The following is a 25,843-nucleotide window of genomic DNA, read 5'->3' as shown; positions in this document are numbered from 1 at the left end:
TCTGGAGCGGAGATACGAGCCTTATACAAATTTGTGTTGAATTTGGTAAGGTTGAGGAGAGAGGAGGGTGTGGGTAAACCAGCCCTGTTGGTGATGTCACGGGCTGCAGTTTATAAGTTTCTGCCAGGCCCCCAGCAGTTGAGTTTTACCTGAGGAGCCCTGACTGCCAGTCCTGATGCATTGGGACATATGGGAACTCCACCCACTAGCCTGGTTCCCTGCAATGTCCTGAACACATGTAAGTGTTAATTTCTCATTTAATCCCTTTATTTTATAAATACCTTGTACATCTTTTCAATTGTCTCTTATTGTAACATCCTTGTAATATTTTGATAAAACACTGCCTTCTTTGGAGTAAATATTCAAATTACTAGTTTTTCGTTCTTCCTGCTCTAAAACGTACCCTAAGTCTTCTGAAGGGAATTACGCTATTGTTTTGGGTTAGCTTCGGACCAATTTAATCGAAGCTGGTGGCAGCATACCTTTGTTCTGTGCCTTTGGGAGTCGTTGTAGCGACCGTGGCGTTGATAATTATTGTTCCTGCCTGAGTGGGAGTATTTATATCGCTTCGCTGCAGCGTGCCGAATAGCCAGTACATAGCAGACAGCCTTTCTGGCGACTAACTACCCTAGGTGCACTACCTAGTCTGACCTGAGGGTGAGGGGGGCGCCAGAGAGCTGCAAGTTTCAAGTGGAACTGTAAGCGGGATATACATAAATCCCTGCAGTTCGTGTTATATTGAAGAGCAGTGGGATACCTAAAATAAGCCCCTGCTGTAAACTGAGAGGTCAATAGCCTTGTGTGTTTTTTTTCATCACATTGTAGCAGTGGAGGGATAACTAAGATAAGCCCCCCTTAAAGTCACCCCGATCTGTGACATAGGGGTGACGGTCACGGTGTGAATCGTGACAGCTACACTCACTGATCTGCTGGTGCGGTCACTGTGTACATATATTACATTACTGATCCTAAGTTACAACCTGCATTAAACCCCAGAGCTGCACTCACTATTCTGCTGGTGCAGTTACTGTGTACATACATTACTGATCCTGAGTTACATCCTGTATTATACCCCAGAGCTGCACTCACTATTCTGCTGGTGCAGTCACTGTGTACATACATTACATTACTGATCCTGAGTTACATCCTGTACTATAATCCAGAGCTGCACTCACTATTCTGCTGGTGCAGTCACTGTGCACATACATTACATTACTGATCCCAAGTTACATCCTGTATTATACTCCAGAGCTGCACTCCCTTCTGCTGGTGCTGTCGCTGTTTACATACATTACATTACTGATCCTGAGTTACATCCTGTATTATACCCCAGAGCTGCACTCACTATTCTGCTGGTGCAGTCACTGTGTACATACATTATTGATCCTGAGATACCTCCTGTATTATACTCCAGAGCTGCACTCACTATTCTGCTGGTGCAGTCACTGTGTACATACATTACATTGAGTTACATCCTGTACTATACTCCAGAGCTGCACTCACTATTCTGCTGGTGCAGTCACTGTGTACATACATTACATTACTGATCCCAAGTTACATCCTGTATTATACTCCAGAGCTGCACTCCCTTCTGCTGGTGCTGTCGCTGTGTGCATACATTACTGATCCTGAGTTGCATCCTTTATTATACCCCAGAGCTGCACTCACTATTCTGCTGGTGCAGTCACTGTGTACATACATTACATTGAGTTACATCCTGTTCTATACTCCAGAGCTGCACTCACTATTCTGCTGGTGCAGTCACTGTGTAAATACATTACATTACTGATGCCAAGTTACATCCTGTATTATACTCCAGAGCTGCACTCCCTTCTGCTGGTTCTGTCGCTGTGTACATACATTACTGATCCTGAGTTACCTCCTGTATTATACCCCAGAGCTGCACTCACTATTCTGCTGGTGCAGTCAATGTGTACATACATTACTGATCCTGAGTTACCTCCTGTATTATACTCCAGAGCTGCACTCACTATTCTGCTGGTGCAGTCACTGTGTACATACATTACATTACTAATCCTGAGTTACATCCTGTATTATACCCCAGAGCTGCGCTCACTATTCTGCTGGTGCAGTCACTGTGTACATACATTACATTACTGATCCCGAGTTACATCCTGTATTATACCCCAGAGCTGCACTCACTATTCTGCTGGTGCAGTCACTGTGTACATACATTACATTACTCCTCCTGTATATATACACTGCACAGTACCGCTCCTCCTGTCCTGTATATATACACTGCACAGTACCACTACTCCTGTCCTGTATATATACACTGCATAGTACCACTCATCCTGTCCTGTATATATACACTGCACAGTACCACTACTCCTGTCCTGTATATATACACTGCACAGCACCGCTCCTCCTGTCCTGTATATATACACTGCACAGTACCACTACTCCTGTCCTGTATATATACACTGCATAGTACCACTCATCCTGTCCTGTATATATACACTGCACAGTACCACTACTCCTGTCCTGTATATATACACTGCACAGTACCACTCCTCCTGTCCTGTATATATACACTGCACAGTACCACTCCTCCTGTATATATATATACACTGCATAGTACCACTCCTCCTGTCCTGTATATATACACTGCACAGTACCACTCCTCCTGTCCTGTATATATACACTGCACAGTACCACTCCTCCTGTCCTGTATATATACACTGCACAGTACCATTCCTCCTGTCCTGCATATATACACTGCACAGTACCGCTCCTCCTGTATATATACACTGCACAGTACCACTCCTCCTGTCCTGTATATATACACTGCACAGTACCACTCCTCCTGTATATATATATACACTGCATAGTACCACTCCTCCTGTCCTGTATATATACACTGCACAGTACCACTCCTCCTGTCCTGTATATATACACTGCACAGTACCACTCCTCCTGTCCTGTATATATACACTGCACAGTACCACTCCTCCTGTCCTGTATATATACACTGCACAGTACCACTCCTCCTGTCCTGTATATATACACTGCACAGTACCACTCCTCCTGTCCTGTATATATACACTGCACAGTACCATTCCTCCTGTCCTGTATATATACACTGCACAGTACCGCTCCTCCTGTCCTGTATATATACACTGCACAGTACCACTCCTCCTGTCCTGTATACACTGCACAGTACCGCTCCTCCTGTCCTGTATATATACACTGCACAGTACCACTCCTCCTGTCCTGTATACACTGCACAGTACCACTCCTCCTGTCCTGTATATACTGTAGCATGGCTAAAGGGTGTGTAGTCGACGGGAGGTATGTGCCACATAAGTGCCTTGTTGCTGTAATGTAGCCCGGAGTATTTCTTTGTTGTACATAACCATGTATATATATGTGTTTCAGGACCTGTGGTGATGTCAGACCACATGGCTAATCATGTGATGGGTTACTGGGTGTGGTTAGCTCTATATAAGACAGGCTAATGCTTAACACAGCAGAGATGTGTGGAGGTGAAACCCTCCTGAGTGTGTACAGGCTCCAGGACTGAGCCTGTTGGACTGGACACTTTGTTTTTTTTCCTGAGCTAAAGGCTATTTGTTTGCTGTTATTTTGCCATGTGGTTTATGAAGAAATAAACCCTGTGAACTTTTAAAGGAACGTGCCTCCTGAGTGTCAGCTGTCGCACCTGAGTGAGTGAAATCCCTACAATACACACTGCACAGTACCACTCCTCCTGTCCTGTATATATATATACACTGCACAGTACCACTTCTCCTGTATATATACACTGCACAGTACCACTCCTCTCCTATATATATACACTGCACAGTACCACTCCTCCTCTCCTGTATACTTTCTAGTCTGATGATTACGGGGTAGGGTAAGAAGTCACGGGGTGGTCTCTAGAGGTGGACGGTCTCACATCACATACAGAATAAATCTCAGACCTACCTCAGCGGATGAGTAACCTGAAGACGAATATCGAGACATGTCAAAGTCATCATCACTAGAGAGATACAAAGATGGCAAGGAAAGTAAGTAAGGGGCGAGATACAAGATAGATAGATGTAAAATACATATATACAGTATCCGCCAAAAGTTTGAACACCCCTATTCATGCAGTGGTTTTCCTTCTTTGTGTAATGTTGCACATTGTAGATTCAGACTGAAAGCAGCAAAACCACAAAGGAATAAATATGGGAACCAAGTCCCTGCTTATTCCCTGATGACAGTGAGAAAGTGACGGGGTGCGAGGCTGACATCAGATCTAAGGTGGAACACATTCTGTGGTTTGTGTCACCCGTCTTTCTTCTCTCCTTGTTCCAATACTTGTTCCTTTGTGGTTTTGCTGCCTTCAGTCTAAATCTACAATGTGCACATTCCAGTAAGAACAAGGAAAACCAAATGTTGAAATGTTTGACTGGACTGTAAATATATCTGAGATTAACAGATAAATAGATAATAGACAGATGATACAGTGCCTGGAACTTTCCAACCTTTTCCCACATATCAGGCTTCACACAAAGCTACCAAATGTAAATTTTTGGTGAAGAAGAATCAACAACAAGTGGAACACAATTGTGAAGTTGAACGAAATTTATTGGTTATTTTACATTTTTGTGGAAATTCAAAAACTGAAGAGTGGGGCGTGCAATATTATTCGGCCCCTGTAACTTAATACCCCTGACGAAGCCGTCCCTGTAACGGCGACACGCGTAGGGTCTTTCCCCACGCTGATCCTTGCCCCCTCTATCCTCCCCGGTGGCCACCTGTGTGTCTTTTGAGTCCCATATTTGGCCCAGGCGTTATATCTGAGACCGGTACCAGTGGCAATCTGCCTCTTTGCTAGGACCTTTGCGGTTACTGCTGCCACTAGGTTATTTAACCTTTTTTCATCTGAGACTTTATATGATCCTATACCAGCCCTGTTTGTCTCCTGGTCCGCTCCTCTTTATCTGGCATACAGGTTGCAGTTTTCTCTCAGATAGAGGGTATGTTATTATGCTGTTATATATGGGCTTATGTCCACCATACTGTATATAATTTTGGTTTCATCTCTGGGCTATGTTCAGTGATTTAGGTCACCATATTAGGTCATGCGATATATTTTACATCTGGTTGGGAGTTATGTTATACTAACTGTTACCATACAGTCTTTGGCCTAAAATATGTCTGGCAGGATCTTTGGGTTTTTGTGGGGATGTTTTAGATGTTTTTAATATTATGCATCAATAAAAGTTTACCTTTTATATATTTATACTTTATTGTGGTGTGCGGTTTTTTGTAGAGTGGCTCTTTTCTTTTCTTTGGTTCATGTTTATTTGCCACTTCTCCGCACCCCTCGTACAATTTGATTGATTATAGTGTTGTGCGCCGACATCTGCTCTTTGTACCGTTTTACTTTTCAACGCAGAATTGAGATCGGACGCATGTCACGTTTGTAGAGCCCCTGTTGTGCCTAATCAGAGGAAACCCCCCAATTCTAACTCCAAACCTAACCCCAACACACCCCTAACCCTAATCCCAACCCTAACGATAACCCTAACCACACCCCTAACCCCAACACACCCCTAACCCTAATCCCAACCCTAACCACACCCGTAACCCGTCCCCAACACACCCCTAACCATAGCCCTTGATGTGTCTAAACAGAGGAAACTCCCCAATTCTAACTCCAACCCTAACACAGCCCTAACCCTAAACCCAACCCTAACATAACCACAAATCTAACCCTGACACTCCCCTAACCCTAATCCCAACCGTAAATGTAATCCAAACCCTAACCCCAACTCTAGCCCCAACCCTAACTTCAGCTCCTACCCTAACCCTAACTTTAACCCCAACTAATCCTAAATTTAGCCCCAACCCTAACCCTAACTTTAGCCCCAACGCTAACCCTAACTTTAGCCTCAACCCTAACTTTACTCCAACTCTAACCCTAATGGAAATAAATATATATTTTTTTATTTCATTATTGTTCCCTAACTAAGGGGGTGATAAAGGGGGGGGCTGATTTACAATTTTTTTTTATTTTGATCACCGTGATGGGGTCTATCACAGTGATCAAAATGAACCTATAGCAAAAAATCTCCTATTGTTGCCGGGTGCTGGCCAGCAGATCTCGGCAGGTGCACTGCGAATTCAACCGCCATTTTCTCCCGGAAGAAGAAGACGGAGGCCCGGGGGACTTCAGGGGGCCATGCAGGGACACCGGCAGGTACCGGGGGGGGGCGGGAGGGGGAAGGGAGGGAATCGGGGACCCTATTTCTCTCTCCTCTGATGTGCGATCACATCAGAGGAGAGAGAAATTACATCTTTTCTTTTTTGAGGCCGCTGTTATACGGTTAATAACAGTGATCGCAACCCCGGGGTCGATAAAAACCAACCTGAAGCATGTTCTCTGGGGTCTCGTCTACCCCGGGCAGCTGAGACCCCAGAGAAAATCCAGCTCTGGGGGGCGCTATACACTTTTTTCACAGCACCGTTAATTAACGGAGATGTGGTTTAAGTACCCCTAACTACCGCCGTGAAAAGGCGTATTGGCAGTCGTTAAGGGGTTAATGTCCTGGTGAAACCGCTCACCTTGTTCATCGCTTATATCCCCAAGATTTTGAGGGAAGAAATCTAAATGTGAATGCAAAAAGTGCATTTTCAGAGACATGCTACAGTACATCCATGACACTGATATGCATTTAGGAGTTCCTCAACACCTTCAACATATTCTGGAGATTTTTGTTTTCCTATGAAGTTTTCACAAATCCACTTGAAGCTTTTCCAAGATCTCAATTCCTTATCATTTAGAGTTCCTTCAAACACATCATTTCTCATAAGTTCTCTGATCTGAGGACCAACAAATACCCCTTCCTTCTTCAGTTTTGCTGCTGAAATGCTGGAGAATTTCTGTGAAATGTACTGGAACCGTTGAGAATTTGTCATTGCCATGGCTTTCACAAAGTTTTCAATCAATCCCAACTTTATATGTAGTGGAGGAAGAAAGATTTTTGTTGGAGCAACTAAAGGATTATGCTGTACATTGTCTCTACCTGGAGCATAGATGTTTCTCTGTCCCCAATCACAACAAACATAATGCTCTACTGTATTTCTACTGTCCAATAAACACAAGAAGCAACAATATTTTGGGAAACCTCCTTGCATTCCCATTTTAAGACCAATCACTTTCAAATCTCCACAGATATTCCATTGATGATGGTTATATTGTATAGCATCCAAAACAAATGACAGATTTTCAAAACTTTCCTTTAGGTCACATGAGTGAGCAATAGGGATTGATGGTTTCATATTTCCATTGTGAAGCAACACTGCTTTCAAACTTATCTGGGATGAGTCAATAAACAATCGCCAATCTGCAACAAAATACTCTTGATTCAGTTCTTCAAAGAGGCCATTCACATTGTTTCAGTACACCATTGGTCCATCAACTGTGAAAAATTGTGTTAAAGTGTTATTTCTGTTTCGGTAATACCACACTTTGACGTCATCATGAAGAAGATTCTTGTGTTTCAACCTAGATGCAAGAAGTTCAGCTTTATCTTTTGAAAATGAAAGGTCTCTGATGAGATCATTTAATTCATGCTTAGTAAAGAGTTCTGCCTGCTCGGCTGCTCCATCAGGTACATACTCATCTTGACTTGAGATCTCGATGTCTTCGCCAGTAGCTTCAGCTCTATAGTCTTCATATTCTGCTTCATTTTCATCCAATCCAGACAGGAACTGGGAAGGTACCATCATGTGGTACCGGTCTAATCGCAGATTCAAGTTCAGGGTAATTAATCTTATGTTTGTTCTTTGTAGAAAAGCCCTTCAGTTTGACAAAACAAAAGTAGCAGTCATCACAATGATTTTTGGCATAGCAACTTTCCTCATGTTCAACCAGTCACGAAGACCATTCGAACAACTTGAGTATATCACATGAGGGGCCCAGCTTTTGTCTTGATCACCAAGTGGACCCTTAAAGTACATCTGCTACATCTTTTTAATATCATGAGTGATTGAATGTACTTGGTCTTTTGGGGTAAAAGAACCACACACATCGCAGAATCTGTTCAGATGATTGATGCCCTGACGGGGCATTTTTCTCCTTTAAGTCAGATCAAACAGTAGATCAAACAGTTCAATGATGGTGGCAAACTAAAAAAAAAATGTGATGAGCCGACCGATTATATTTAGATATTTCCCCAGAGATGACAGAGGCAGCTTGTATTTAGAACTGATTTTACTGGAGGTAATCTGGTAGATAACTATATACAGTTGTGAGGTAAATGGGTCAGCCTACTCAGGCAGTTTCTCTGTGATATTGGCGGCTTTCAGGTTCTCTCTCTCTGTGGAGACTCACACTCAGTTACACATCAGTGGCTGAGCTGTTTTCTTCCCTCTGAGGCGACTTGCCCTCCCAGAAATGCAGTGAAAATCCTCTCACAATGGCGGCAGTCCGCTGCCTTCCCTTTTATCTCCCTGTGGCAGGGCTCAGATCCCTGTAGAGGCCTGTCTCCTGTCAGAGAAATGCAGTGACAATCCTCTCACAATGGCGGCAGTCCACTGCCTTCCCTTCTATCTCCCTGTGGCACGGCTCAGATCCCTGTAGAGGCCTGTCTCCTGTCAGAGTCTCACAATGGCGGCTGTCCCTTGCCTTCCCTTCTATCTCCCTGTGGCAGGGCTCAGATCCCTGTTCAGGCCTGTCTCCTGTCAGTCTCACAATGGCGGCTGTCCCCTGCCTTCCCTTCTATCTCCCTGTGGCAGGGCTCAGATCTCTGTAGAGGCCTGTCTCCTGTCAGAGTCTCACAATGGCGGCTGTCCCCTGCCTTCCCTTCTATCTCCCTGTGGCAGGGCTCAGATCCCTGTAGAGGCCTGTCTCCTGTCAGAGTCTCACAATGACGGCTGTCCGCTGCCTTCCCTTCTATCTCCCTATGGCAGGGCTCAGATCTCTGTAGAGGCCTGTCTCCTGTCAGAGTCTCACAATGGTGGCCGTCCCCTGCCTTCCCTTCTATCTCCCTGTGGCACGGCTCAGATCCCTGTTCAGGTCTGTCTCCTGTCAGAGTCTCACAATGGCGGCTGTCCGCTGCCTTCCCTTCTATCTCCCTGTGGCAGGGCTCAGATCTCTGTAGAGGCCTGTCTCCTGTCAGAGTCTCACAATGGTGGCTGTCCGCTGCCTTCCCTTCTATCTCCCTGTGGCAGGGCTCAGATCTCTGTAGAGGCCTGTCTCCTGTCAGAGTCTCACAATGGCGGCTGTCCGCTGCCTTCCCTTCTATCTCCCTGTGGCAGGGCTCAGATCTCTGTAGAGGCCTGTCTCCTGTCAGAGTCTCACAATGGCGGCTGTCCGCTGCCTTCCCTTCTATCTCCCTGTGGCAGGGCTCAGATCTCTGTAGAGGCCTGTCTCCTGTCAGAGTCTCACAATGGCGGCTGTCCGCTGCCTTCCCTTCTATCTCCCTGTGGCAGGGCTCAGATCTCTGTAGAGGCCTGTCTCCTGTCAGAGTCTCACAATGGCGGCTGTCCGCTGCCTTCCCTTCTATCTCCCTGTGGCACGGCTCAGTTCCCTGTTCAGGCCTGTCTCCTGTCAGAGTCTCACAATGGCGGCTGTCCGCTGCCTTCCCTTCTATCTCCCTGTGGCACGGCTCAGATCCCTGTAGAGGCCGGTCTCCTGTCAGAGTCTCACAATGGCGGCTGTCCGCTGCCTTCCCTTCTATCTCCCTGTGGCACGGCTCAGTTCCCTGTTCAGGCCGGTCTCCTGTCAGAGTCTCACAATGGCGGCTGTCCGCTGCCTTCCCTTCTATCTCCCTGTGGCACGGCTCAGATCCCTGTAGAGGCCGGTCTCCTGTCAGAGTCTCACAATGGCGGCTGTCCGCTGCCTTCCCTTCTATCTCCCTGTGGCACGGCTCAGATCCCTGTAGAGGCCGGTCACCTGTCAGAGTCTCACAATGGCGGCTGTCCGCTGCCTTCCCTTCTATCTCCCTGTGGCACGGCTCAGATCCCTGTAGAGGCCGGTCACCTGTCAGAGTCTCACAATGGCGGCTGTCCGCTGCCTTCCCTTCTATCTCCCTGTGGCAGGGCTCAGATCCCTGTACAGGCCTGTCTCCTGTCAGAGTCTCACAATGGCGGCTGTCCGCTGCCTTCCCTTCTATCTCCCTGTGGCACGGCTCAGATCCCTGTACAGGCCGGTCTCCTGTCAGTCTCACACACCAGTCCTTGCTGCCATTACCATCCTTTTCTGACTGACTCAAATCTTACCGCCTCATAACAGTTAGCTCCTCCCAATAACATGTGACTTTCCGAGAAGCAGTCATTGGTTGACTGCGCAGTCAATGCTCCTTCCCATAAAACTCACTAAAACCTTTACTGATGTTGTCCCTGTAAGAACATTCACAATTAAGCAAGACGAGCAAAGAAATGGGAATAACATAGGAAAAACCACATACATTGAAAATGCAAAAATAACGTAATGACAAAAATACTTCTATCTCAGAAACTTTGTGATAGAGCAAAACTAAGCAGAATTTTGGAATCAGCACATCAAACTCCATAACACAGACATACTACCTTTGCTGATCATTTTTTTTGTTGACCAGTGAGATAGATGATAGATAGATGATAAATAATAGATAGATAGATAATAGAATAGAGAATAGATAAATAGATTAGATAATACATATATATATATATATATATATATATATATATATATATTAGTTAAACAATAAACTCAAGGCAGAGTGCACACACAACATTTGTGGCAATATGTAAAATATAATATAATATCATATAAGATACCCACGCCTCTGTGTGTGCCTACATGGATAATACAACAAGGACCATCGGAAAATACAGTCAACAGCAAAGAAGAGCACCCGAATTTCGGGTGTTCTTCTTTGCTGTTGATATATATAATAGATAGATAATAGATAGATAATAGACAAATAATAGATAGATAGATAATAGATAGATAATACACAGATAATAGATACTAGATAGATAGATAAGATAGATAATAGATAGTAGATAGATAAATTTTTAGATAGATAGATAACAGATGGATAAATAGATAATTATTAGATAGACTGTTACCTGTCTGTGTCCAGGGCTACGAGGGGCTTCTCGTCGGGGCTCTGGTCTAGAGAGGAGTATCCTTTGTTCGGGACGACCAGTCTGGGAAATAAAGAGACACAATGCATCAGTCCACACGGCTGTGAAGACTCCGGTACAGCAGGGGGCACCGTTGTCATCCAGGGATCGGTAAGAGTATAATTTGCACTGGTTTCAGCCAATCACATGAACCCTGACGCACCCTTCGCTTCCCGCCATGTAGCGGTACCTTGTTCGGGCCATCACGTTGTTCTTTTTAGGCTGCTGATTCACTGGACTCCCGACATTCCCGTTCTTCAGTGACCCCTTCCGGGCCATCTCCCGCTGCTTCTCTGTAACACAGCGTAATAACATTATTATTAAACAGGAGGAGAAAAAGAAGGAGCAGAGAACAGAAGGCAAGAGCAGTGGGGTCCGGGCCCACCGTATGTGTACACAGGGAGCCGACCCCAATATGAGGACCGGATATCAGCCCCAATCACCGTGTCCATGCGGCTTCTCATATATCTAATATACAGCACAGAGACGATGTCTTCTAGTCAGTCACCTCTAGAGCTGTATTCACAGTTCTGCTGGCCGCACTTGGAAGAATAAACAACAAGTTGAGACACAATCCACTCCAGAAAATTATTTTATAAATCCTTTCTGTAATGTTCACGGGCGTTAACAAAAGGGCAGCTCAAACTCCTGAGAGCGAACAGGAAGGAAGCAGAATTAGGAGCGCAGCTCTGCAGGTGATAGTGGTGACAGTGGCTTCTTGTGTAGCTTTTTGTGACATTATGGAGCGGCTGCTCCAGGGTATTGCTGTGCACCCTGTGGGTGGTCCCGCACTCGCTGTATATACTATGTGGGGGATCTGGCCCCCTCCGATATGACACAGTCCCTCACATTATCTGGTGACCTTTCCTTTGGTCTCGCTGACATTTTCTTAACAGGAATTAAGTGCAGAAAACAAGATACAAACAGTTCAATAAAGACGTGAGAGAGATGGCGACAAAGGAGCGTTTAACTGCCGAGGGGGCTGAGAAATCACAGCGGGGGCTGCACACTGTACCTGGAACTGCGGAGTGTGGGAGGAAGAACAGAAAGTCCTCCATACACCTCACCTGTCCTGCTGGGGGTCCTCCATACACCTCACCTGTCTCCCTGGGGGTCCTCCATACACCTCACCTGTCCTGCTGGGGGTCCTCCATACACCTCACCTGTCTCCCTGGGGGTCCTCCATACACCTCACCTGTCCTGCTGGGGGTCCTCCATACACCTCACCAGTCCTGCTGGGGGTCCTCCATACACCTCACCTGTCTCCCTGGGGGTCCTCCATACACCTCACCTGTCCTGCTGGGGGTCCTCCATACACACCTGTCCTCCTGGGGGTCCTCCATACACCTCACCTGTCCTGCTGGGGGTCCTCCATACACCTCACCTGTCTCCCTGGGGGTCCTCCATACACCTCACCTGTCCTGCTGGGGGTCCTCCATACACCTCACCAGTCCTGCTGGGGGTCCTCCATACACACCTGTCCTCCTGGGGGTCCTCCATACACCTCACATGTCCTGCTGGGGGTCCTCCATACACACCTGTCCTCCTGGGGTTCCTCCATACACCTCACCTGTCCTGCTGGGGGTCCTCCATACACACCTGTCCTCCTGGGGGTCCTCCATACACCTCACATGTCCTGCTGGGGGTCCTCCAAACACCTCACCTGTCCTGCTGGGGGTCCTCCATACACACCTGTCTCCCTGGGGGTCCTCCATACACCTCACCTGTCCTGCTGGGGGTCCTCCATACACCTCACCAGTCCTGCTGGGGGTCCTCCATACACACCTGTCCTCCTGGGGGTCCTCCATACACCTCACATGTCCTGCTGGGGGTCCTCCAAACACCTCACCTGTCCTGCTGGGGGTCCTCCATACACACCTGTCCTCCTGGGGGTCCTCCATACACCTCACATGTCCTGCTGGGGGTCCTCCAAACACCTCACCTGTCCTGCTGGGGGTCCTCCATACACACCTGTCCTCCTGGGGGTCCTCCGCCCACCTCACCTGTCCTACTGAGGGTCCTCCATACACCTCACCTGTCCTGCTTGGGGCCCCTGTGGTAACTGATCCTGTTTAAGCACTGCCGCTCTTCAGTAATAGACGGCACAGTATTTGCTCTGTGCTCTAATCTACGCATCTTCTATGGCCAACTTTTCTCGCTTGCGGTTAACCCCTCGCCTACCAGCGTGTCATGTTGATCCACTTCCTCAACAACGTCTCTTGTTGTAATCTAATTACAAGCTTTGCTTTCATCCGATTATCTGCGTCCCCCATCTGCAGGGTGGTGCTGGAGTTCTAGTCCCCTTTCTCTCTGAAGAGACAATTTGCATATTTCCCAGAGGAGCATCGCAGCTTAAAAGTCTCCTCATCTTGGCATGTCAGGCTTGACATGTCACTCTCCGCAAGGAGAAACGTTACCCCTTGGAACCTGTTCAGACGCCTCTCACCCAGCCAAACCAGATCTCACACTTTGCACTAATGAGGGGCAGTACGCCGAAACACTGTTTACTCATACATGGCACAAATGATAGGAAGCCATAAAGGAGGTGAATAATGGCGGCAAACAGTGCGAGCACTGCTCCAAGAAACTGGCAAAGCTAGCGGCAGTCACAAGGCGAGCATCAGACACAGGACGAACAGCAGACACGAGGAGAGCGGCAGACATGAGGACAGAGGCAGACAAGGGGTGAGCAGCAGACACGAGGAGAGCGGCAGACAAGGGGCGAGGAGCAGACACGAGGGGAACAGCAGACACGAGGAGAGCGGCAGTCACAGGGAAGGGCGTCAGACACGGCGTGGGCGTCAGACACAAGGAGGGCGGCAGACACGGGGAGGGCGGCAGAAACGAGGCAAGCGGCAGACACGAGGAGGGTGGCAGACACCAAGAGAGCGGCAGACACGAGGAGAGCGGTAGACAGGGGGAGAACGGCAGACACGATGAGAACGGCAGACACGGGAAGAGCGGCAGACACAAGGAGAACGGCAGACACGAGGAGAACGGCAGACACGGGGAGAACGGCAGACACGGGGAGAGCGGCAGACACGAGGAGAGCGGCAGACACGAGGAGAGCGGCAGACACAAAGAGAACGGCAGACACGGGGAGAACGGCAGACACGGGGAGAACGGCAGACACGAGAACGGCAGACACGAGGAGAACGGCAGACACGAGGAGAACGGCAGACACGAGGAGAACGGCAGACACGAGGAGAACGGCAGACACGAGGAGAACGGCAGACACGGGGAGAACGGCAGACACGGGGAGAACGGCAGACACGGGGAGAACGGCAGACACGGGGAGAACGGCAGACACGAGGCGAACGGCAGACACGGGGAGAGCGGCAGACACGGGGAGAGCGGCAGACACGAGGAGAGCGGCAGACACGAGGAGAGCGGCAGACACGAGGAGAACGGCAGACACGAGGAGAGCGGCAGACACGGGGAGAGCGGCAGACACGGGGAGAGCGGCAGACACGGGGAGAGCGGCAGACACGGGGAGAACGGCAGACACGGGGAGAACGGCAGACACGAGGAGACCGGCAGACACGAGGAGAACGGCAGACACGAGGAGAACGGCAGACACGGGGAGAACGGCAGACACGGGGAGAACGGCAGACACGGGGAGAGCGGCAGACACGAGGAGAGCGGCAGACACGGGGAGAGCGGCAGACACGAGGAGAACGGCAGACACGGGGAGAGCGGTAGACAGGGGGAGAACGGCAGACACGAGGAGAACAGCAGACACGGGGAGAACGCCAGACACGGGGAGAGCGGCAGACACGAGGAGAACGGCAGACACAGGGAGGGCGGCAGACACGGGGTGGGCGACAGACACGGGGAGGGTGGCAGTCATGGGGAGAACGGCAGTCACAAGACAAACACGAGGAGAATGGCAGACACGAGGAGAGCGGCAGACACGGCGAGGGTGGCAGACACAGGAAGAGCAGCAGACACGGGGAAAACGGGAGACACGGGGAGAACGGCAGTCACGGGGAGGGCGGCAGTCACGAGGAGAGCGGCAGACACGAGGAGAGCGGCAGACACGAGGAGAACGGCAGACACGGGGAGAACGGCAGACACGGGGAGAACGGCAGACACGAGGCGAACGACAGACACGGGGAGAGCGGCAGACACGGGGAGAGCGGCAGACACGAGGAGAGCGGCAGACACGAGGAGAGCGGCAGACACGGGGAGAGCGGCAGACACGGGGAGAGCGGCAGACACGGGGAGAGCGGCAGACACGGGGAGAACGGCAGACACGGGGAGAACGGCAGACACGAGGAGAACGGCAGACACGATGAGAACGGCAGACACGAGGAGAACGGCAGACACGGGGAGAACGGCAGACACGGGGAGAACGGCAGACACGGGGAGAGCGGCAGACACGAGGAGAGCGGCAGACACGGGGAGAGCGGCAGACACGAGGAGAACGGCAGACACGGGGAGAGCGGTAGACAGGGGGAGAACGGCAGACACGAGGAGAACAGCAGACACGGGGAGAACGCCAGACACGGGGAGAGCGGCAGACACGAGGAGAACGGCAGACACAGGGAGGGCGGCAGACACGGGGTGGGCGACAGACACGGGGAGGGTGGCAGTCATGGGGAGAACGGCAGTCACAAGACAAACACGAGGAGAATGGCAGACACGAGGAGAGCGGCAGACACGGCGAGGGTGGCAGACACAGGAAGAGCAGCAGACACGGGGAAAACGGGAGACACGGGGAGAACGGCAGTCACGGGGAGGGCGGCAGTCACGAGGAGAGCGGCAGACACGAGGAGAGCGGCAGACACGAGGAGAACGGCAGACACGGGGAGAACGGCAGACACGGGGAGAACGGCAGACACGAGGCGAACGACAGACACGGGGAGAGCGGCAGACACGGGGAGAGCGGCAGACACGAGGAGAGCGGCAGACACGAGGAGAGCGGCAGACACGAGGAGAACGGCAGACACGAGGAGAGCGGCAGACACGGGGAGAGCGGCAGACACGGGGAGAGCGGCAGACACGGGGAGAACGGCAGACACGGGGAGAACGGCAGACACGAGGAGAACGGCAGACACGAGAACGGCAGACACGAGGAGAACGGCAGACACGGGGAGAACGGCAGACACGGGGAGAACGGCAGACACGGGGAGAACGGCAGACACGGGGAGAGCGGCAGACACGGGGAGAGCGGCATACACGAGGAGAACGGCAGACACGGGGAGAGCGGTAGACAGGGGGAGAACGGCAGACACGAGGAGAACAGCAGACACGGGGAGAACGCCAGACACGGGGAGAGCGGCAGACACGAGGAGAACGGCAGACACAGGGAGGGCGGCAGACACGGGGTGGGCGACAGACACGGGGAGGGTGGCAGTCATGGGGAGAACGGCAGTCACAAGACAAACACGAGGAGAATGGCAGACACGAGGAGAGCGGCAGACACGGCGAGGGCGGCAGACACAGGAAGAGCAGCAGACACGGGGAAAACGGCAGACACGGGGAGAACGGCAGTCACGGGGAGGGCGGCAGTCACGAGGAGAGCGGCAGACACGAGGAGAGCGGCAGACACGAGGAGAACGGCAGACACGGGGAGAACGGCAAACACAAAGAGAACGGCAGACACGGGGAGAACGGCAGACACGGGGAGAACGGCAAACACGGGGAGAACGGCAGACACGAGGAGAACGGCAGACACGAGGAGAACAGCAGACACGGGGAGAACGCCAGACACGGGGAGAGCGGCAGACACGAGGAGAACGGCAGACACAGGGAGGGCGGCAGACACGGGGTGGGCGACAGACACGGGGAGGGTGGCAGTCATGGGGAGAACGGCAGTCACAAGACAAACACGAGGAGAATGGCAGACACGAGGAGAGCGGCAGACACGGCGAGGGTGGCAGACACAGGAAGAGCAGTAGACACGGGGAAAACGGCAGACACGGGGAGAACGGCAGTCACGGGGAGGGCGGCAGTCACGAGGAGAGCGGCAGACACGAGGAGAGCGGCAGACACGAGGAGAACGGCAGACACGGGGAGAACGGCAGACACGGGGAGAACGGCAGACACGGGGAGAACGGCAGACACGAGGCGAACGGCAGACACGGGGAGAGCGGCAGACACGAGGAGAGCGGCAGACACGAGGAGAGCGGCAGACACGAGGAGAACGGCAGACACGAGGAGAGCGGCAGACACGGGGAGAGCGGCAGACACGGGGAGAGCGGCAGACACGGGGAGAGCAGCAGACATGGGGAGAGCGGCAGAAACTGGGAGAGCGGCAGACACGAGGAGAGCGGCAGACACGAGGAGAGCGGCAGACACGAGGAGAGCGGCAGACACGAGGAGAACGGCAGACACGGGGAGAACGGCAGACGCGGGGAGAACGGCAGACACGGGGAGAACGGCAGACACGAGGAGAACGGCAGACACGAGGAGAACGGCAGACACGAGGAGAACGGCAGACACGAGGAGAACGGCAGACACGGGGAGAACGGCAGACACGAGGAGAACGGCAGACACGGGGAGAACGGCAGACACGGGGAGAACGGCAGACACGGGGAGAACGGCAGACACGGGGAGAACGGCAGACACGAGGAGAGCGGCAGACACGGGGAGAGCGGCAGACACGGGGAGAGCGGCAGACACGGGGAGAGCGGCAGACACGAGGAGAGCGGCAGACACGAGGAGAGCGGTAGACACGAGGAGAACGGCAGACACGGGGAGAACGGCGGACACGAGGAGAGCGACAGACACGGGGAGAGCGGCAGACACGGGGAGAGCGGCAGACACGGGGAGAGCGGCAGACACGAGGAGAGCGGCAGACACGAGGAGAGCGGCAGAGACGAGGAGAGCGGCAGACACGAGGATAACGGCAGACACGGGGAGAACGGCAGACACGAGGAGAACGGCAGACACGAGGAGAACGGCAGACACGAGGAGAACGGCAGACACGAGGAGAACGGCAGACACGGGGAGAACGGCAGACACGGGGAGGACGGCAGACACGGGGAGGACGGCAGACACGGGGAGAACGGCAGACACGAGGCGAACGGCAGACACGGGGAGAGCGGCAGACACGAGGAGAGCGGCAGACACGGGGAGAGCGGCAGACACGAGGAGAGCGGCAGACACGAGGAGAGCGGCAGACACGAGGAGAGCGGCAGACACGAGGAGAGCGGCAGACACGAGTACAAATACTAATGAACATCAGATTGTGCACATCATTTGCTGACGCAGCGAAGCCTCGGAGCAGACGACGACCGGTGCACAATCAGCAGAGATGACACAGCAGTCAGGACCATCACCGGCTTATTCACCAACGGAGGGGAATTATGTCTGATCACAGGCTCAGTAATGCAGTAATACAATGTGAACTCTGCTCTAGTCACCTGCAGAGATGCAAACATGTATTTTGGACAATTTTTTTATGTAAATGTTGAACCCTTTATGACTATGTTACATATGGAAGAAGATACTCTGCAATTACCCCTATACTCTTCATATATAAAAGGTACACACAATATTCTCTCTAACTGCAGCCACCACTAGAGGGAGCTCAAAAGATTAATATAGATGTTACAATAAACCGAGCAAGGAAAATAATCCAAGAGCTCCCCCTAGTGGTGACTGTACCAATATCTTATGCATGACTGAATGCAAGGAGCTCCCCCAGTGGTGGATGCACGCAGGATCTTATCACGTATCTCTGTACACAGGGAGCTCCCCCTAGTGGTGACTGCACACAGGATCTTATGTATCTCTGTATACAGGGAGCTCCCCCTAGTGGTGACTGCAGACAGGATCTTATCATGTATCTCTGTATACAGGGAGCTCCCCCTAGTGGTGACTGCAGACAAGATCTTATCATGTATCTCTGTATACAGAGAGTTCCCCCTAGTGGTGACTGCAGACAGAATCTTATCATGTATCTCTGTATACAGGGAGCTCCCCCTAGTGGTGGTTGCAGACAGGATCTTATCATGTATCTCTGTATACAGGGAGCTCCCCCTAGTGTTGGCTGCAGATGGGATCTTATCATGTATCTCTGTATACAGGGAGCTCCCCCTAGTGGTGACTGCAGACGGGATCTTATTATATATCTCTGTATACAGGGAGCTCCCCCTAGTAGTGGCTGCAGACAGAATCTTATCATGTATCTCTGTATACAGGGAGCTGCCCCTAGTAGTGGCTGCAGACGGGATCTTATCATGTATCTCTGTATACAGGGAGCTCCCCCTAGTAGTGGCTGCAGACAGAATCTTACCATGTATCTCTGTATACAGGGAGCTCCCCCTAGTGGTGGCTGCAGACAGAATCTTATCATGTATCTCTGTATACAGGGAGCTCCCCCTAGTGGTGACTGCAGACAGGATCTTATCATGTATCTCTGTTTACAGGGAGCTCCCCCTAGTGGTGACTGCAGACAGGATCTTATCATGTATCTCTGTATACAGGGAGCTCCCCCTAGTGGTGGCTGCAGACAGAATCTTATCATGTATCTCTGTATACAGGGAGCTCCCCCTAGTGGTGACTGCAGACAGAATCTTATCATGTATCTCTGTATACAGGGAGCTCCCCCTAGTGGTGACTGCAGACAGGATCTTATCATGTATCACTGTATACAGGGAGCTCCCCCTAGTGGTGGCTGCAGACAGAATCTTATCATGTATCTCTGTATACAGGGAGCTCCCCCTAGTGGTGACTGCAGACAGAATCTTATCATGTATCTCTGTATACAGGGAGCTCCCCCTAGTGGTGACTGCAGACAGGATCTTATCATGTATCTCTGTATACAGGGAGCTCCCCCTAGTGGTGGCTGCAGACAGAATCTTATCATGTATCTCTGTATACAGGGAGCTCCCCCTAGTGGTGACTGCAGACAGAATCTTATCATGTATCTCTGTATACAGGGAGCTCCCCCTAGTGGTGACTGCAGACAGGATCTTATCATGTATCTCTGTATACAGGGAGCTCCCTCTAGTGGTGACTGCAGACAGGATCTTATCATGTATCTCTGTTTACAGGGAGCTCCCCCTAGTGGTGACTGCAGACAGGATCTTATCATGTATCTCTGTATACAGGGAGCTCCTCCTAGTGGTGACTGCAGACAGGATCTCATCATGTATTTCTGTATACAGGGAGCTCCCCCTAGTGGTGGCTGCAGACAGGATCTTATCATGTATCTCTGTATACAGGGAGCTCCCCCTAGTGGTGGCTGCAGACAGGATCTTATCATGTATCTCTGTATACAGGGAGCTCCTCCTAGTGGTGGCTGCAGACAGGATCTTATCATGTATCTCTATATACAGGGAGCTCCCCCTAGTGGTGGCTGCAGACAGGATCTTATCATGTATCTCTGTATACAGGGAGCTCCCCCTAGTGGTGGCTGCAGACAGGATCTTATCATGTATCTCTGTATACAGGGAGCTCCCCCTAGTGGTGGCTGCAGACAGGATCTTATCATGTATCTCTGTATACAGGGAGCTCCCCCTAGTGGTGACTGCAGACAGAATCTTATCATGTATCTCTGTATACAGGGAGCTCCCCCTAGTGGTGACTGCAGACAGGATCTTATCATGTATCTCTGTATACAGGGAGCTCCTCCTAGTGGTGGCTGCAGACATAAAATAGACAGAAATAAAAATGGAGGTGCAATTGATGTAAAAAAATTATCAATACAAAATGTTGAACTTAAAAAGCACCGATGATAAAAGATGGAGACGTTCAGTGCAACATCAGGAAGGATGGAGAATAAGACATAACACAGAGTTTTAGTGATTGGTGCGGGCTGCACACATTAATGATTACCAACATGATGGATTTATGGAAGCCGGAGGTATGATCCCCAGCACCACAGACTATAAAACCTCAGCATCCTCTTCACTCCAATACAGCAAGAAGAAAACTACTAATAACAAATACATTAATCATGCCTGCCGCTCCCCCAGTGCAAAGAGCCACAGTCCTATGTAAGAATACAGATAACAGTAGATGTCACCTGCAGTCCTATGTAACACCACAGATAACACAGTGATATCTCTCTGAATACAGATAATGTAGTAGACGTCACCTGCAGTCCTATGTAACACCACAGATAACACAGTGATATCTCTCTGAGTACAGATAATGTAGTAGATGTCACCTGCAGTCCTATGTAACACCACAGATAACACAGTGATAACTCTGACTACAGATAATGTAGATGTCACCTGCAGTCCTATGTAACACCACAGATAACACAGTGATAACTCTGACTACAGATAATGTAGGAGATGTCACCTGCAGTCCTATGTAACACCACAGATAACACAGTGTAACACGACAGATAAAAGTTTGAATTATTTTTCTATAATTACACACGAGGTTCACCTCTGATTGCTCAGCAGTGGTGATGAGCAAGTATACTCATTGCTCTGGTGATCTCCGAGTATTTGTGACTGCTCGGAGATTTAGTTTTCCTTGCCACAGCTGCATGATTTACAGCTGCTAGCCAGCCTGAGTACATGTGGGGATTCCCTAGCAACCAGGCAACCCCCACATGTACTCAGGCTGGCTAATATTTGTAAATCGTGCAGCTGCAGCAAGGAAAACTAACTCTCTGAGCAGTCACAAATACTCGGAGATCACCCGAGCAACGATTATACTCGCTCATCACTACTCAGCAGTAATCAGTCATCAGATGAAGGACAGGACAGACATGTGGTTGATAAAATCCAGTTCCCGAACAGCAGAGCAGGAAATTCTATCAGAGCTCGAGGTCAGGAATAATATCAATACTAGATGGTGGCCCGATTCTAACGTATCGGGTATTCTAGAATATGTAGGTAGTATATAGCACAGGCTACGTACTATATTGCACAGTGACGTAGTATATAACACAACTGACGTAGTATATAGCAGAGCTACGTAGTATGTAACACAGCGTACGCAGTATACAACATAGGCACGTAGTGTATTGCACAGCTACGTAGTTTATTGCACAGCCACGTAGTATATTGGTCAGCCACGTAGTATATAGCAGAGCCACGTAGTATATTAGTCAGCCACGTAGTATATTACGCAGGCATGTAGTATATTGCACAGCCCACGTAGTATATAACACAGTCACGTAGTATATAACATAGCCACGTAGTATATTGTAGAGCCACGTAGTATATTGCGCAGGCATGTAGTATATTGCACAGCCCACGTAGTATATAACAGTCACGTAGCGTATTGCACAGCTGCGTAGTGTATAACAGAGCCCACGCACTATGTAACACAGCCCACGTAGTATATAGCAATGTGGGCACTATACGCGTGGTTAAAAAAGACTTAAAATAAAAAATAAACATATACTCACCTTCCGAAGGCCCCTTGAAGTCCTGGCGCCTGTGTGCGGTGCACGTGGCAGCTTCCGGTCCCAGGGTTGGTATGAGCGCAGGACCTGTGATGAGGTCGCGGTCACATGACCGTGACGTCATGGCAGGTCCTTCTCGCATAGCATTCTTGGCACCGGAACTTGCTGCTTGCACTGCCGAGGACAGCACGCGACCTCGGAAGGTGAGAATAACCTTTTTTTTTTTATTATTATTATTTGTAACATTAGATAGTTTTACTATTGATGCTGCATAGGCAGCATCAATAGTAAAAAGTTGGTCACACAGGGTTAATAGCAGCGTTAATGGAGTGCGTTACACCGCGGCATAACGCGGTCCGGTAACGCTGCCATTAACCCTGTGTGAGCGCTGACTGGAGGGGAGTACGGAGCGGAAAGAATGGCCATTTTGCCGCCGGAATGTGCCCGTCGCTGATTGGTCGTGGCAATGGTCGTGGGCGTTTTGCCACGACCAATCAGCGACTTGGATTTCCATGACAGACAGAGGCCGCGACCAATGAATATCTGTGACAGACAGACAGACGGAAGTGACCTTTAGACAATTATATAGCAGATGTATATAGCAGCCACATAGTATATAGCACAGCCCACGTAACACAGACAGCCACGTAGTATATAGCACAGCCACGTAGTATATAACACAGCCCACGTAGTATATAGCACAGTCCATGTAGTATATAGCAGCCACGTAGTACATAACACAGCCTCATAGTATATAGGAGCCACATAGTATATAACACAGCCCACGTAGTATATAGCACAGCTACGCAGTATATAACACAGCACACGTAGTGTATAGCACAGCCACGTAGCATATAACACAGCCACGTAATATATAACACAGCCACGTAGTATATTTCACAGCCCACGTAGTATATAGCAGAGCTATATAGTATACAACATAGCCCACGTAGTGTATGGCACAGCCACTTATTAAATAACACAGCCATGTAGTATATAGCACAGCCACGTAGTACATAACACAGCCACGTAGTATATTGCACAGCCCACGTAGTATATAGCACAGCCACGTAGTATATAGCATCCACGTAGTATATAACACAGCCCACGTAGTATACAGCACAGCTGTCATGATTCCAATGGCAGGGAATCACAAAAGGACAAGCACCAACGAGCTCTAGGGTGATGGAACCTGAGGTGACCGCGACCCTAAACCTGAACACACAAATAACAATAGCCGAGGAACGTGCCTACGTTGATCCTAGACGTCTCGCACCAGCCGAAGATCTAACTTCCCCTATTAGAAGAAACACAGACCTCTCTTGCCTCCAGAGAAATACCCCACAGAAATAACAGCCCCCCACATATAATGACGGTGAAATGAGAGGAAGGCACATACACAGTATGAAAACAGATTCAGCAAAATGAGGCCCGCTAAAACTAGATAGCAGAGGATACAAAAGTAAACTGCACGGTCAGAAAAAAAACCCTTCAAAAAACCATCCTGCAATTACTTGAACTCATGTTCCAACTCATTGAACATGAGGAGCAATTACAGCCCACTAGAGCAACCAGCAGCAAAGAAACAATTATATGCATGCTGGACAAGACAAAAATAAAGCAAAACGTGGAACAAGAAAATCAAAAACTTAGCTTGTCCTGAAGATTACTGAAGCCAGAAGCTGAGGTAACAAAACACTCTGATAACCTTGATAGCCGGCGGGGAAATGACAAGAAAGCCAGGTTAAATAGGAAACTCCCAAATCCTAATAGAACAGGTGGACACCAGAGACAGCAGAACACAAATCACCCAGTACCATCAGTAACCACCAGAGGGAGCCCAAAAACAGAACTCACAACAGTACCCCCCCCTTGAGGAGGGGTCACCGAACCCTCACGAGAACCATCAGGGCGACCAGGATGAGCCCTATGAAAAGCGCGGACCAAATCATCAGCATGAACATCAGAGGCAACCACCCAAGAATTATCCTCCTGACCATAACCCTTCCACTTGACCAAATATTGGAGTTTCCGTCTGGAAACACGAGAATCCAAGATCTTCTCCACAACATACTCCAACTCTCCCTCCACCAGCACCGGAGCAGGAGGCTCAAGCGAAGGAACAACAGGTACCTCATACCTCCGCAACAACGACCGATGGAACACATTATGAATAGCAAAAGATGCCGGGAGATCCAAACGAAACGACACAGGGTTAAGAATTTCCAAGATCCTATAAGGACCGATGAACCGAGGCTTGAACTTAGGAGAAGAGACCTTCATAGGAACAAAACGAGAAGACAACCACACCAAGTCCCCAACACGAAGTCGAGGACCCACGCGGCGACGGCAATTAGCAAACTGCTGAGCCTTCTCCTGGGACAACTTCAAATTGTCCACCACATGACTCCAAATCCGATGCAACCCATCCACCACCATGTCCACTCCAGGACAATCAGAAGGCTCCACCTGACCAGAGGAAAAACGAGGATGAAACCCCGAATTACAAAAGAAAGGAGAAACCAAGGTAGCAGAACTAGCCCGATTATTAAGGGCAAACTCGGCCAGCGGCAAAAAGGTAACCCAGTCATCCTGATCAGCAGAAACAAAACACCTCAAATAAGTTTCCAAGGTCTGATTAGTTCGCTCCGTCTGGCCATTCGTCTGAGGATGGAATGCAGATGAAAAGGACAAATCAATGCCCATCTTAGCACAGAAAGTCCGCCAAAATCTAGACACAAACTGGGATCCCCTGTCAGAAACGATGTTCTCCGGAATCCCATGCAAACGAACCACGTTCTGAAAAAACAGAGGGACCAACTCAGAGGAGGAAGGCAAGGGTACAAGATGAACCATTTTAGAAAAGCGGTCACACACAACCCAGATGACAGACATTTTTTGAGAGACAGGGAGATCCGAAATAAAGTCCATGGAAATGTGCGTCCAAGGCCTCTTCGGGATAGGCAAAGGTGACAACAATCCACTGGCTCGAGAACAGCAAGGCTTAGCCCGAGCACAAACCTCACAAGACTGCACAAAAGAACGCACATCCCTCGACAAGGAAGGCCACCAAAAAGACCTGGCCACCAAGTCTCTAGTACCAAATATTCCAGGACCTGCCAACGCAGAAGAATGGACCTCGGAGATGACTCTACTGGTCCAACTATCCGGAACAAACAGTCTCTCAGGCGGACAACGATCAGGTTTACCCGCCTGAAACTCCTGCAAAGCGCGTCGCAAGTCTGGGAAGACGGCCGACAAAATCACCCCATCCCTAAGGATACCAGTGGGCTCAGAATTTCCAGGGGAGTCAGGCACAAAACTCCTAGAAAGAGCATCCGCCTTCACATTCTTTGAACCTGGCAGGTATGAAACCACAAAATTGAAACGAGA

General features: G+C 49.9%; 1 protein-coding gene across 2 annotated transcripts in view; it reads right to left on the bottom strand.

Moving 5' to 3' along the window:
- Positions 1-25,843, bottom strand: part of FAM219A (family with sequence similarity 219 member A) — a 137,669-nt gene that overhangs the window by 5,772 nt on the left and 106,054 nt on the right. For both annotated transcript variants that reach the window (XM_069745865.1, XM_069745864.1), the window contains exons 3-5: positions 11,321-11,423; positions 11,074-11,154; positions 3,949-4,003 (exon numbers count right to left, since the gene is read on the bottom strand). In XM_069745865.1, the coding sequence (XP_069601966.1) occupies positions 3,949-4,003; positions 11,074-11,154; positions 11,321-11,423 (239 nt within the window). The remainder of the gene's footprint in view (positions 1-3,948; positions 4,004-11,073; positions 11,155-11,320; positions 11,424-25,843) is intronic.

Source organism: Ranitomeya imitator, chromosome 1 (genome assembly GCF_032444005.1).
Source record: "Ranitomeya imitator isolate aRanImi1 chromosome 1, aRanImi1.pri, whole genome shotgun sequence".
Lineage (NCBI taxonomy): Eukaryota > Metazoa > Chordata > Amphibia > Anura > Dendrobatidae > Ranitomeya > Ranitomeya imitator.
This window is presented reverse-complemented; position numbering and strand designations above follow the sequence as displayed.